Source organism: Prionailurus viverrinus, unplaced genomic scaffold (genome assembly GCF_022837055.1).
Source record: "Prionailurus viverrinus isolate Anna unplaced genomic scaffold, UM_Priviv_1.0 scaffold_55, whole genome shotgun sequence".
NCBI classification, from domain to species: domain Eukaryota; kingdom Metazoa; phylum Chordata; class Mammalia; order Carnivora; family Felidae; genus Prionailurus; species Prionailurus viverrinus.
This window is the reverse complement of record NW_025927617.1, coordinates 1,748,660-1,762,408: the sequence shown is the minus strand read 5'-3', so window position 1 is coordinate 1,762,408 and position 13,749 is coordinate 1,748,660. Positions and strand designations below refer to the sequence as shown.

The window sequence follows — 13,749 nt, the reverse complement described above, 5'->3', positions numbered from 1 at the left end:
TTCCACACCAAGACACATAGTAACTAAGATGGCAATAAGTAGTAATAAAGAGAATTTTAGAAGCAGCAAGAGAAAAGAAGATAGTTACATACAAGGGAAATCCCATAAGGCAATCAGCTGATTTTTTCAGCAGAAAATTGCAGGCCAGAGGGAGGGGCATGATATATTCAAGGTGTTGAATGGGAAAAATGTGAAGCCAAGAGTACTCTATACAGTAAGGCTATCATTCAAAATAGAGGGAGAAATCAAGAGTTTCCCAGACAAACAAAAGTTAAGAATTCATGAATACTAAATCAGCCCTACAAGAATTGTTAAAGGTGAATCTTTGAGTGGAAAGGAAAGACCACAAGCAAGAGTAAAGTAGGAAGCACAAAAGCAGTAAAAATAAGTTTATGTGTAAAAATAAGTACAGGGACTCACAAAATAAAAGGATGTAAAGTATGACACCATATACCTAAAAAATGAGGAGGAAAGAAGTTAATGATGGGTTCAAATTTAAGCAACCATCAAATTAGTATAAACTGCCATATACAGAATATCTTATATACAATTTGAATGGTAACCAAAAAATCAAAACCAGTAATACATACGCAAACAAATAAAGAGAAAATAATCCAGGTATATCACTAAAATAAAAGCCAACTAATCATGAGAAAGAAGAGCAAGAGAAGAAAGGAATGGAGAAAAACTACAAAAACAATAAAACAAGTAACAAAATGACAACAAATACATACCTATTAGTAATAACTTTGAATTTAAATGTATTAAATGATCCAACAAAAGACATATGGTGATGAAATGGATAAAAAGGACGATTCATCTATATCCTGCCTACAAGACATTCATTTCAAATCTAAAGGCACATGCAGATAGAAAGTGAGGGGATGGAGAAGCATTTCGTGCAAATGGATGTAAAAAGAAAGCTGAGGTAGCAATACTTGTATCAGAAAAACAGTCTTTACATCCAAATGGCTAACAGACATATGAAAAGATGCAAAACATAACTCATCATCAGGGAAATACAAATCAAAACTACATTGAGATACCACCTCACACCAGTCAGAGTGGCTAAAATTAAAAACTCAGAAAACAACACATGTTGGTGAGGATGTGGAGAAAGGGGAACTCTCATTGCTGGTGTGAATACAAACTGGTGCAGCACTCTGGAAAACTGTGTGGAAGTTTCTCAAAAAATTAAAGATAGAATTAACCGATGACTGAGCAGTAACACCAATAGGAATTAATCCAAAGGATATAGGAGTGCTAATTCATATAGGGCACATTTATCCCATGTTTATAGAAGCACTACCAACAATAGGCAAATTATGGAAAGAGTCCAAATGTCCATCAACTAATGAATGGATAAAGAAAATGTGGTTTATATATACAATGGAGTATTAGTCAGCAATCAAAAAGAATGAAATCTTGCCATTTGCAACTACATGGATGGAATTGGAGGGTATTATGCTAAGTGAAATAAGCCAGACACAGATATCATATGTTTTCACTCACATGTGGAAGATGAGAAACTTAACAGAAGACCATGAGGAAAGGAAAAGAAAAAAAATACATATATAGTTACAAACAAAGAAGTAGGCAAACCATAGAAGACTTTTAAATACAGAGAACAAACTGAGGGTGGGGGACCGGGGGGGGGGGGTGGGGGAATGGATGATGGGCATTGAGGAGGGCACTGGGATGAACACGGGTGTTTTATGTAGGTGATGAGTCACGGAAATCTACTCCCGAAGCCAAGAGCACACCGTATGTACACTGTATTTTAGTTAACTTGGCAATAAGTTATATTAAAAAAAAGAGAGATTCTAAAAAACAGAAAGGAAAAAAGGTCTTTAAAATAGACTGTAACAAGAAACAAAGAAGGACACTATATAATCATTGAGGGGAAAATCCAACAAGAAGATACAACAATTTTAAATATTTATGCACCCAACATTGGGGCATTAATTCAATAATTAAAGTAGCTAATAACAAACATAAAATATGTAATAGATAGTAAAAAAAATAATAGCAGGGGACTTTAACCCCCCACGGAAATTGATGGACAAATCATCCAAGCAGAAAATCAACAAAGAATCAGTGGCTTTGAATGACACACTGGACCAGATGGATTTAACAGATATATTCAGAACCATCAATCCTAGAGCAACAAAATACACGTTATTTTCAAGTGCACATGGAACATGCTCCAGAATAAGTCACATATTAGGCCACAAAACAAGTCTCAACAAATTCAAAAAGACTGAAGTCATACTACCCAACATTTCTGACCACAATGCTAATGAAACTGAAAATCAAAGACAGGGAAAAAAATCTGGAAACACCAGAAATACATGGAGGTTAAATAACATGCAACTAAGGGGGGAGGAGCCAAGATGGCAGAACAGCATTGAAGCTTTGTGTGTATCTCGCGTCCATGAAATACAGTCAGACCAACACTAAACCCTCCTACACAACTAGAAAACTGATTAGAGGATTAACACAACAATCTGCACAACCTGAACCATAGAATTCAGCAGGTACATGGCGCAGAGAGCTGTACTTGGGGAGCGAGATGCCACAAAAGGTAGCAAACCACTTTTGTGGACAGAGAGAGGACAGAGACTGGGGAAGGGGGGAAGAATGCAGGAAAAGCACCCCTACCCAAAAGCAGCTGGAGAGAAAGTGGAAAATTGTAAACAGCCACAGGGACTAAACTAAAAAGGGAGAAAGCAGAAAGGAGAGGGTTTAAATTCCATTAAGATTGTAAACAAGGGGAGCGTAAAGGCTGCAACTCTGCAGCTTGATACCTGGTGAAGCTCTGATGGGAAGGGCGAATCCCCAGGAACAGAGTGGGGTCTGGGAGTTTCTCGGGCCACACGGAGAAAACCAGTTCCACTGCTGGAAGGACATTTGGTAGAGACTGTTGAAGCCACCTGGTCCCAGCAGACCCCAGAAAATGGCCACATTTGCTGGTGCTGTGGCAAGGTCGTTAAGGGTGAAGCCTGGTGCCAGATGTGTGTTGTGATTTTCCATAATCCCTGAGATGCTGCTGCTACACTGTCTCGCGAACATTTTCTGGGACAGGCTGGAACCTGGCTGCAGTTTCGGGGCATCGGCAACAACAGGGTCCAGCAGGCATACTTGGGTGCAGCCGATATTCGGCCATTGCTCATTTGACCATTGATGGGTGAGACCCTCCCACAGAGGGGTGGAACGGGTCAGAGCCACAGTCCTTCGGAGGTGGGGGGCTGGGGAAAGCAGCCGCATCTGAGACAAAACTTGGGGAGAGGTACTGCCTGGGGCCTGGTCACAGACAGTGAAAAAGTAGGGACTGGGCGAGAGCTGAGGACAGAGGACGGGTATACAATCGCTGGTCCAGTAGAACAGACTGGGTAGGTGGGTGGTGCCATTTTCACCACTCCTGTGCATATGCATACGCACCTAGGAGCACCACAACAATCCACCCCAGTAGGCTAGCAGCACCAACTAGTGGAGAGCGAGGCTGTTACACTGAGCCCCGCCCAGCTGAGCCATCTTCACACTTCAAGAACACAAGTCTCACCGCCTGCTTAATTTATGGACTATAAAGAGCTACATAGGCTGACTTCTAGGGGAAAATGAAGCAATTTCAGTCCTACTTCAATCTGTTAGGTTTGTCTATTCAATTCTCTTTTTTTGTATTTTTTCTTTTTCTCTTTTACAATTATTTTTCATGAATACAGAAAGAGAAAAAATTCATTTTTATTTTCAATTTTTATTAAAAGTATATTTCTTTAATTTTTATCACTATATTTTTTACTTTTGTGTAAATTTTTTTCAAATTCTACTTTACTTCCATCATTTTATTTTAGTCTACTTCAGTATGTACACCTTTTCAAATTTTCACACAATTTCCTTTTTTTCTTTCCTTTTTCTTTCTCTTTTATGTTTCTTTTCTTGAATGTAGAAAGAGAAAAGCTTCATTTTTATTTTCAATTTCTATTAAAAATATTTTTATTTAAATTTTATTACTATATTTTTTGCTTTTATGTAAATTTTTTCAAATTCTATTTTACTTCCATCATTTTATTTTAGTCTACTTCAGTATGTACACCTTTTCAAATTTTCACACAATTTCCTTTTTTTCTTTCCTTTTTCTTTCTCTTTTATGTTTCTTTTCTTGAATGTAGAAAGAGAAAAGCTTCATTTTTATTTTCAATTTCTATTAAAAATATTTTTTATTTAAATTTTATTACTATATTTTTTGCTTTTATGTAAATTTTTTCAAATTCTATTTTACTTCCATCATTTTATTTTAGTCTACTACAGTGTATTCACTTTTTCAGATTTTCAAACGATTTCCTTTTTTTATCTTTTCTCTTTTGCATTTCTTTTATTTTTTCCTAAATACAGAAAATGAAAAAATTCAAATTTATTTTTAAATTTATTAAAAATATTTTTCTTTAATTTTTTTCTTTTCTACTATATTCTTTACTTTTGTATATATTTTTTGCAAATTCTATTTTACCACCATCATCTCATTTTAGTCTTCTTCAGTGTATTCATTTTTTCAAATTCTCAAACAATTTCCTTTTTTTTCTCACCCCCATTTTTTTCTCTAATCTGTCAAACCACTTTTAACACCCAGACCAAAACACCTAGAATCTCGCATCATTTATTCGATTTGTGTGTGTGTTTTGAATTTTTAATTGTAATATTTTTTAATTGTATTTTTTTAATTTCATATTTTCTACCTCATTAATCCCTTTTCTCCCTTCAAAATGACAAAATGAAGGAATTCACCCCAAAAGAAAGAGCACAAAGAAAAGACAGCCAGGGAATTAACCAACACAGATACAAGCAAGATGTCTGAGCCAGAATTTAGAATCACGACAATAAGAACACTGGCTGGAGCCAAAAATAGATTAGAATCCCTTTCTGCAGAAATAAAAGAACGAAAAAATAGCCAGAATGAAATTAAAAATGCTATAACTGAGCTGCAATCACGGATGGATGCAGCAGAGGCAAGGATGGATGAGGCAGAACAGAGAATCAGCAATATAGATGACAAACAAAATAAGGAAGCAGAAAAAAGAGGCAGATTAAAGCAAAAGAGCACGATTTAAGAATTAGACAAATCAGTGACTCATTAAAAAGGAACATCAGAATCACAGGGGTCCCAGAAAAGGAAGAGAGAGAAATAGGGGTAGAAGGGTTATGTGAGCAAATCATAGCAGAAAACCTTCCTAACCTGGGGAAAGACACACACATCAAAATCCAGGAAGCACAGAGGACCTCCATTAGATTCAACAAAAACCGACCATCAACAAGACATATCATAGTCAAATTCACAAAATCCTCAGGCAAGGAGAGAATCCTGAAAGCAGCAAGGGAAAAAAGTCCCTAACCTACAAGGGAAGACAAATCAGGTTTGCAGCAGACCTATGCACAGAAACTTGGAAGGCCAGAAGGGAGTTGCAGGATATATTCAGTGTGCTGAATCAGAAAAATATGCAGCCAAGAATTCTTTATCCAGCAAGGCTGTCATTAAAAATAGGACAGATTGGGGCGCCTGGGTGGCGCAGTCGGTTAAGCGTCCGACTTCAGCCAGGTCACGATCTCGCCGTCCGTGAGTTCAAGCCCCGCGTCGGGCTCTGGGCTGATGGCTCAGAGCCTGGAGCCTGTTTCCGATTCTGTGTCTCCCTCTCTCTCTGCCCCTCCCCTGTTCATGCTCTGTCTCTCTCTGTCCCAAAAATAAATAAACGTTGAAAAAAAAATTAAAAAAAAAAATAGGACAGATAAAAACTTCCATAGACAACCAAAAATTAAAGCAGTTTGGTGACCACTACACCAGCCCTGCAAGAAATTTTAAGGAGGACTCTCTGAGGGGAGAAAAGGTGGAAAAAATATATATAAATACCAAAAGCCACAAAGATTATAAAGGACCAGAGAACACCACCAGAAACTCCAACTCTACAAGCATCATAATGGCAATAAATTCATATCTTTCAGTACTCACTCTAAACGTCAGTGGACTCAATGCTCCAATCAAAAGACATAGGGTAACAGAATGGATAAGAAAACAAGATCCATCTATATGCTGTTTACAAGAGACCCACTTTAGACCTAAAGACACCTTCTGATTGAAAATACGGGGATGGAGAACCATCTATCAACAAAAGAAATCCAGAGTAGCCATACTTACATCAGACAATTTAGACTTTAAAATAAAGACTGTATCAAGAGATGCAGAAGGGCATTCTATCATAATCAAGGGGTCTATAGAACAAGAAGACCTAACAATTGTAAACATTTATGCACCAAATGTGGCAGCACCCAAATATATAAATCAATTAATCACAAACAAAGAAACTCATCAATAGTAATACCATAACAGTTGGAGACTTCAACACCCCACTCACAGCAATGGACAGATCATCGAATCAAAACATCAACAAGGAAACAATGGCTTTGAATGACACACTGGACCAGATGGACTTAACAGATATATTCAGAACATTTCATCCTAAAGCAGCAGAATATACATTCTTCTCCAGTGCACATGGAACGTTCTCCAGAATGGATGATGTACTGGGACACAAATCAGCCCTAAGTACGTACAAAAAGATCGAGATCATACCGTGCATATGTTCAGACCACAACGCTATGAAACTCGAAATCAACACAAGAAAAAATTTGGAAAGGTAACAAATACTTGGGGACTGAAGAACATCCTACTGAAGAATGAATGGGCTAACCAAGCAGTTAACGAGGAAATTAAAAAGTATATGGAAGTCAATGAAAATGATAACACCACAACCCAAAACCTCTGGGACACAGCAAACACAGTCATAAGAGGAAAACATATAGCAATCCAGGCCTTCCTAAAGAAGGAAGAAAGATCTCAGATACACAACCTAACCTTACGCCTTAAGGAGCTGCAAAAAGAACAGCAAATAAAACCCCAAACCAGCCGAAGACAGGAAATAATAAAGATTAGAGCAGAAATTAATGCTATTGAAACCAACAAAAACAGTAGAACAGATCAATGAAACAGAAGCTGGTTCTTTGAAAGAATTAACACAATTGTTAAACCACTAGCCTGTATGATCAAGAAGAAAAAGGAAAGGACCCAAATAAATAAAATCAAAAATGAAAGAGGAGAGATCACAACCAACACATCAGAAATAAAAACAATAATGAGAGAATATTATGAGCAATTATATGCCAATAAAATGGGCAATCTGGAAGAAATGGACAAATTCCTAGAAATGTATACACTACCAACACTGAAACAGGAAGACATAGAAAATTTGAACAGACCCATAACCAGTAAGGAAATCAAATTAGCAATCAAAAATCTGCCAAGAAACAAGAGTCCAGGGCCAGATGGCTTTCCAGGGGAATTCTACCAAACATTTAAGGAAGAGTTAACACCTATTCTCTTGTAACTGTTCCAAAAAATAGAAATGGAAGGAAAACTTCCAAACTCTTTCTATGAAGCCAGCATTACCTTTACCCCAAAACCAGACAGAGACCCCACTAAAAAGGAGAACTATAGACCAATTTCCCTGATGAACATGGATGCAAAAATCCTCAACAAGATATTAGCCAACTGGCTCCAAGAATACATTAAAAAAAAATTATTCACCACGACCAAGTGGGATTTATACCTGGGATGCAGGGCTGGTTCAATATCCACAAAACAATTAACGTGATTCATCACATCAATAAAAGAAAGTACAAGAACCATATGATCCTCTCAATAGATGCAGAGAAAGCATTTGACAAAATACAGCCTCCTTTCTTGATAAAAACCTTCAAGAAAGTAGGGATAGAAGGAGCATAACTAGAGGTCATAAAAGCCATATATGAATGACCCAATGCTAATATCCTCCTCAATGGGGAAAAACTGAGAGCTTTCCCCCTAAGATTAGGAACAAGACAGGGATGTCCACTCTTGCCACTGTTATTCAACATAGTATTGGAAGTCTTAGCCTCTGCAATCAGACAACACAAAAAAATAAAAGGCATCCAAATTGGCCAGGAGGAGGTCAAACTTTCACTCTTCGCAGATGACATGATACTCTATATGGAAAACCCAAAAGATTCCACCAAAAAACTGCTAGAATTGATTCATGAATTCAGCAAAGTGGCAGGATATAAAGTCAATGCACAGAAATCTGTTGCATTCCTATACACCAATAATGAAGAACAGAATGAAATCAAATAATCCCATTTATGATTGCACCAAAATCCATAAAATACCGAGGAACAAGCCTAACCAAAGAGGTGAAATACCTATACACTGAAATCTATAGAAAGCTCATGAAAGAAATTGAAGAAGACACAAATATAAAATGGAAAACCATTCCGTGCTTATGGATTGGAAGAACAAATATTGTTAGAATATCCATACTACCCAAAGCAATCTACACATTCATTGCAATTCCTATCAAAATAACGCCAGGATTCTTCACCAAATTAGAACCAACCATCCTAAAATTTGTATGGAACCAGAAAAGACCCTGAATAGCCAAAGCAAACTTGAAAAAGCAAACCAAATCAGGAGGCATCACAATCCCAGACTTGAAGCCCTACTACAAAGCCGTAATCATCATGCCAGTATAGTACTGGCACAAAAACAGACACTCAGATCAATGGAACAGAATACAAAACCCAGAAATTGACCCACAAACGTATGGGCAACTAATCTTTGACAAAGCAGGAAAGAATAGCCAATGGAATAAAGACAGTCTCTTCAACAAGTGGTCCTGGGAAAACTGGACAGCAACATGCAGAACAATGAACCTGGACCACTTTCTTACACCATACACAAAAATAAACTCAAAATGGGTGGAAGCCCTCAATGGAAGACAGGAAGCCATCAAAATCCTCGAGGAGAAAGCAGGCAAAAACCTCTTTGATCTTGCCCGCAGCAACTTCTTTCTCAACACGACTCCAGAGGCAAGGGAAACAAATACAAAAATGAACTACTGGGACCCCATCAAAATAACAAGCTTCTGCACAGCGAAGGAAACAGTCAGCAAAACTAAAAGGCAACCAGGAGAATGGGAGAAGAGATTTGCAAACGACATATCAGGTAAAGGGTTAGTATCCAAAATCTATAAGTTATCAAACTCAACACCCAAAAGCCAAATAATCCAGTGAAGAAATGGGCAAAAAACATGAATAGACACTTCTCCAAGGAAGACATCCAGATGGTCAACCAACACATGCTAAAATGCTCAACATCACTCATAATCAGGGAAATACAAATCAAAACCACAATGAGATACCACCTCACACCTGTCAGAATGGCTAACATGAACAACTCAGGCAACAAGAGATGTTGGCGAGGATGTGGAGAAAGAGGATCTCTTTTGCATTGTTGGTGGGAATGCAAGCTGGTGCAGCCACTCTGGAAAACAGTATGGAGGTTCCTCAAAAAACTAAAAAGAGAACTACCCTATGAGCCAGCAATTGCATTACTAGGCATTTATCCACAGGATACAGGTGTGCTGATTCGAAGGGACACATGCACCCAATGTTATAACAACACTGTCAACAGTAGCCAAACTGTCATGAGTTTCAGCCTACATAGGGCTCTGTACTGACAGCAGAGCCTGCTAGGGATTCTCTCTCTCTCCTCCTGTCTCTCTTCCCCTCCCCTGCTCTCTTTGTCTCTCTCTGTCTAAGATAAATGAACTTAAAAAAAAATAAAAAATATAAAATGACAATATCAAGTATTTTTAAGTGATTTAAGAAAATGTACTTGTAGGGCACCTGGGGGGCTCAGTTGGCTTAAGCGTCTGACTCTTGATTTCGGCTCAGGTCCTCATCTCATGGTTCATGAGATTGAGCCCCACATCGGACCCTTCACTGACAGTGCAGGGAGGCTGCTTGGGATTCTCTCTCTCCGTCTCTCTCTTCCCCTCCCCCCCTCAAAAATAAATTAATAAAATAAATTAGACTCTAAACATAACTTTTAATTACTTATTATCCAGTGTTTTTACAACAATCTTATGAAGTAGATATCATTTCTTCTATTTTACAGATGAAGAAACTTGGGTTGAGCGTGTCTGATTTTCCAATGTGATTTTTTACCTATTAAGTGGAAGAGATGAGGTTTAAACCCTAAAAATCTGATCACAGATCCTTCTCTTTTTCACCTCTGCCTATCTTTTGGCCCAGACAGAAAAAAAGCTTTCAAGTTTGTGTTACTTTGGAAAATCATTGACATATCTTTTGCAAGATTAGCAAACTATGGTGCCCACATTGGCAATAAGCCTCATATCAGACCAAAAATTTCTGAAATAGTGAGAATACCCAAATTTCTACTCATTTGCAAGATCATAATATACAGTGTCACAAGCAGTCTCAGCCAGCTTCTCTAAGAGTGTCATCTATGAAAAATACCTACAACTTTTTTTCAAAATTTTGTTTAAATTCCAGTTAATTAACATACAGTGCAATATTGGTTTCAGGAGTAGAATTCAGTGATTCATCACTTACATACAACACCCAGTGCTCATCACAAGTGCCCTTCATAATACCCATCACCCATCTAGCCCATCTCCCACCAATCTCCCTCCATCAACCCTCAGTTTTTTCCTATGTTTTCTTAAAATTCATGATTTGCTTCCCTCTCTCCTCCCCATATGATTGGCTGTTCTGTTTTTTTTTAATTCCACATATGAATGAAACCATATGGTATTTGCCTTTCTCTGACTATATATATATCCCACATCTTCTTTATCCATTCATCAGTCAGTGGATATTTGGGCTCTCTCCATAGCTTGGTTATTATTGATAATGCTGCTATAAACATCGGGGTGCATGTAACCCTTCAAATCAGTAGTTTTGTATCCTTTGGTTAAATACCTAGTAGTGCAATTGCACTATTCTATTTTTAACTTTTTGAGGAACATCCATACTGTTCTGCAGAGTGGCTGCACTAGTTTGCGTTCCCACCAAAAGTGCAAGACAGTTCCCCTTTCTCCTCATCCTCACCAATACCTATTATTTCTTGTGCTGTTAATTTTAGCCATTCTGACAGGTGTGAAAAAAAAACCTACAACTTAATAACAATCATAGTTAATCATCAACAGGGTCCTGACAGCAAGATGTTACATATCTGTATATAACATCATATTATGGTATAATGGGGTGGAAAGGGCATAAATCTTAGAATCAAGTGAACTGGGTTTAGAGCTCAGCTTTGCTACATGCTGCTTAAATGAGTATAACCATGGACAAAGTACTTAACCTCACTAAGTTTTCTTTTCTTTATTTATAAAACAATACCACCTATCACATAGACTTATGAAGACTGAGATAAAAGTCAGATAAAATAATTCAGATATTTATCCTGAGAAAGTTATAAGCCAAATTGGTATCTGGACTTCAAGGATAGGTAACAAATATTTTCATCTGAATAACTATTATTGTTTTAATTTTTTATGCGAATCTTGGAGAATAAAGTCTCACTTTTCACTTCTGCTTCTAGTTCCACTTGTCGTATTCAGACAAAGAACGCTATGAAAATGAAGAAAGACCTGAGGTCCAGAAGCAGATGCTCATCGATATGGCCAAAAAGCTACCAGTTTACACAAGAACTGGGAGTGGAGGTCAGTTCGTTGAAAGTCACCTAGAGAAGCAGATCAGCAAGGATCTCAAAAAGGCTAAGTCATATATATCCACAGGCCCACCTGTATACCTAGCATTTGGAGTCCACCACTAACATTTGCTATGTTACTTTATCACCTATCTTTCCACAAATCCATCCCTCTATCCATCTCCCATCAAGCCATCTTATTTTTTGATACATTTCAAAGTAAGTATCAGATATCAATACACACCTACCTATATATTTTATCATTCTTTTTTGGGTGAAATTTGCATATAAAGACATGCATAAATCTTAAGTGTGCCATTCGGTGTTTTGACAAATGTACACATCAATGTAACCAAAACCTCTATAAACATTACCACACCCCATAAACTTCTTTTATACTCCTACCCAGTAGGAGTACTGGGTACCCAACAACCACTATTCTGCTAGTTTTCCACCATAGATTAGTTTTACCTGCTCTAGAATTTTACATAAATGGAATCATACAATATGTACTGTTGTGTCTGGCTTATTTTATATAGCATAATATTTTTGACATTCATTCACATTGATTTTTATTTTATTCTTTTATTGCTGAGTAGTATTTCATTGTATGAATATATCATAGTTTGTTTATCCATTCACCAATTGACGCACATTTGGTGTTTCAGTGCTTAATTATCATGAATATTCTTGCACAAGTATTTGTGCAGAGATATGTCATCTTTCTTGGGTAAATATCCACTATGGGGTTTTACTCTTCGTTTTCATCTGTGTGACTAGAAGAGTACTAGCTGAACCAATTCTCCACCTTTCAAAATTTGAAAATGAAGCCTCTTTTGACAAGATATCCTAATGTTTCTGATAAGAAAGATCATGTTTCAAGGATGTGGGAATTATACTGTTATACATCTGTGTTTATCTATTTATCATTTATTTATTCAACAATCATTTATTAAGGTCCTATGTGGCAATTGGGGGAATTTTAATATGGTCTGGGTAAGGACTTATTAATTTTGTTAGAGTATTGATGTCATGGTTCTCATGATTTTTTTAAATTCTTCATGCACACTGAAATATAGTGAAAAGTAGACAGGAAATTATTTGTATAATTTATCACAGTAGTAAACAGAATGATGTGATAGAACAGAGGTTGGTTACAAACTGAAAGCCTGTGGGATGAATTGGACCTGAGATACATTTTGTTGATCTCTAATGTATCTTTTAAAACTTTGCACTTGTTTATATTATCTTATAATTATTTGGTTTCCTGTGTTTTCTCCTTCCTTGATTGTTAGCCAGTTAAAGGCAAGGAGCTTCATCTCATACTGAATTTTGTATTGGTAGTACCTTTTTCAGTGTCGGGCACTATTCACAGATAAATAAATATTTGTTTAATTGAAAAAAAAACTTTGCACTTGTTTTTAATTTTTAACAATTGTAATTTTCCACATGAAAGTTCATATTTCTGGCTTATCTTGAAAACTCAGACATCTGGCAATTTTCAATTACATTTTCACATGGCAAAAATTAGCTAAAGCTGAGTAGTAGCAACTCTTTTTAAACAGGGCATGAATTCTCAGGTTCTCTCACAGTCTTCAACTGGCTGCTCCACTCACTACCAACTATTCTCTGGACCCTTGAATCATTTGTTTGCTGCCCTAATGACATAAAGAAATTTTCTCTGAGGAATATCATTTTATTTGAGACCTGAATAATAAAAAAGTAACTAGCAGGAAATAAAGAGCAGAGGGACTAACATCCCAGGCAGAAGGTACTGCAAGTACAAAAAGCCCTTAGATAGGAGCAAGCTTACAGTATTAGAAGAACAAACATATAGCCAGTGTGACCAGAGTATAGCAGGTGGAGAGTGATACCAGTTAAAATTGAAGAGCCAAGCAGAGGCCAGATGATTCAGGCCATGGAAAGGAATGTGGATTTTATTCCAAGGGTGTTTGAAGGGTGTTTTAAGTTTATTTATTTACTTATTTATTTATTTATTCATTTTGAGAGAGAGAGAGAGAGACCACAAGTGGGCGAGGGGCAGAGAGAGAGGGAGAGAAATAGAACCCCAAGCAGGGTCCACACTGTCAGCACAGAGCCTGATGTGGGGCTCAAACTCACAAACTGTGAGATCATGACCTGAGCTGAAGTCA

The 13,749-nt window shown here is 37.2% G+C and overlaps 1 protein-coding gene across 5 annotated transcripts in view; it reads left to right on the top strand.

The window, feature by feature from the left end:
• ZDHHC15 (zinc finger DHHC-type palmitoyltransferase 15) overlaps positions 1-13,749 on the top strand; it is a 357,936-nt gene that overhangs the window by 143,023 nt on the left and 201,164 nt on the right. For all 5 annotated transcript variants that reach the window (XR_007149886.1, XM_047848206.1, XM_047848204.1 and 2 more), the window contains exon 4: positions 11,489-11,609. Coding sequence is in view for 4 of the 5 variants with exons in the window: in XM_047848206.1 (XP_047704162.1) it covers positions 11,489-11,609 (121 nt within the window). In the remaining variant the exon portion in view is untranslated. The remainder of the gene's footprint in view (positions 1-11,488; positions 11,610-13,749) is intronic.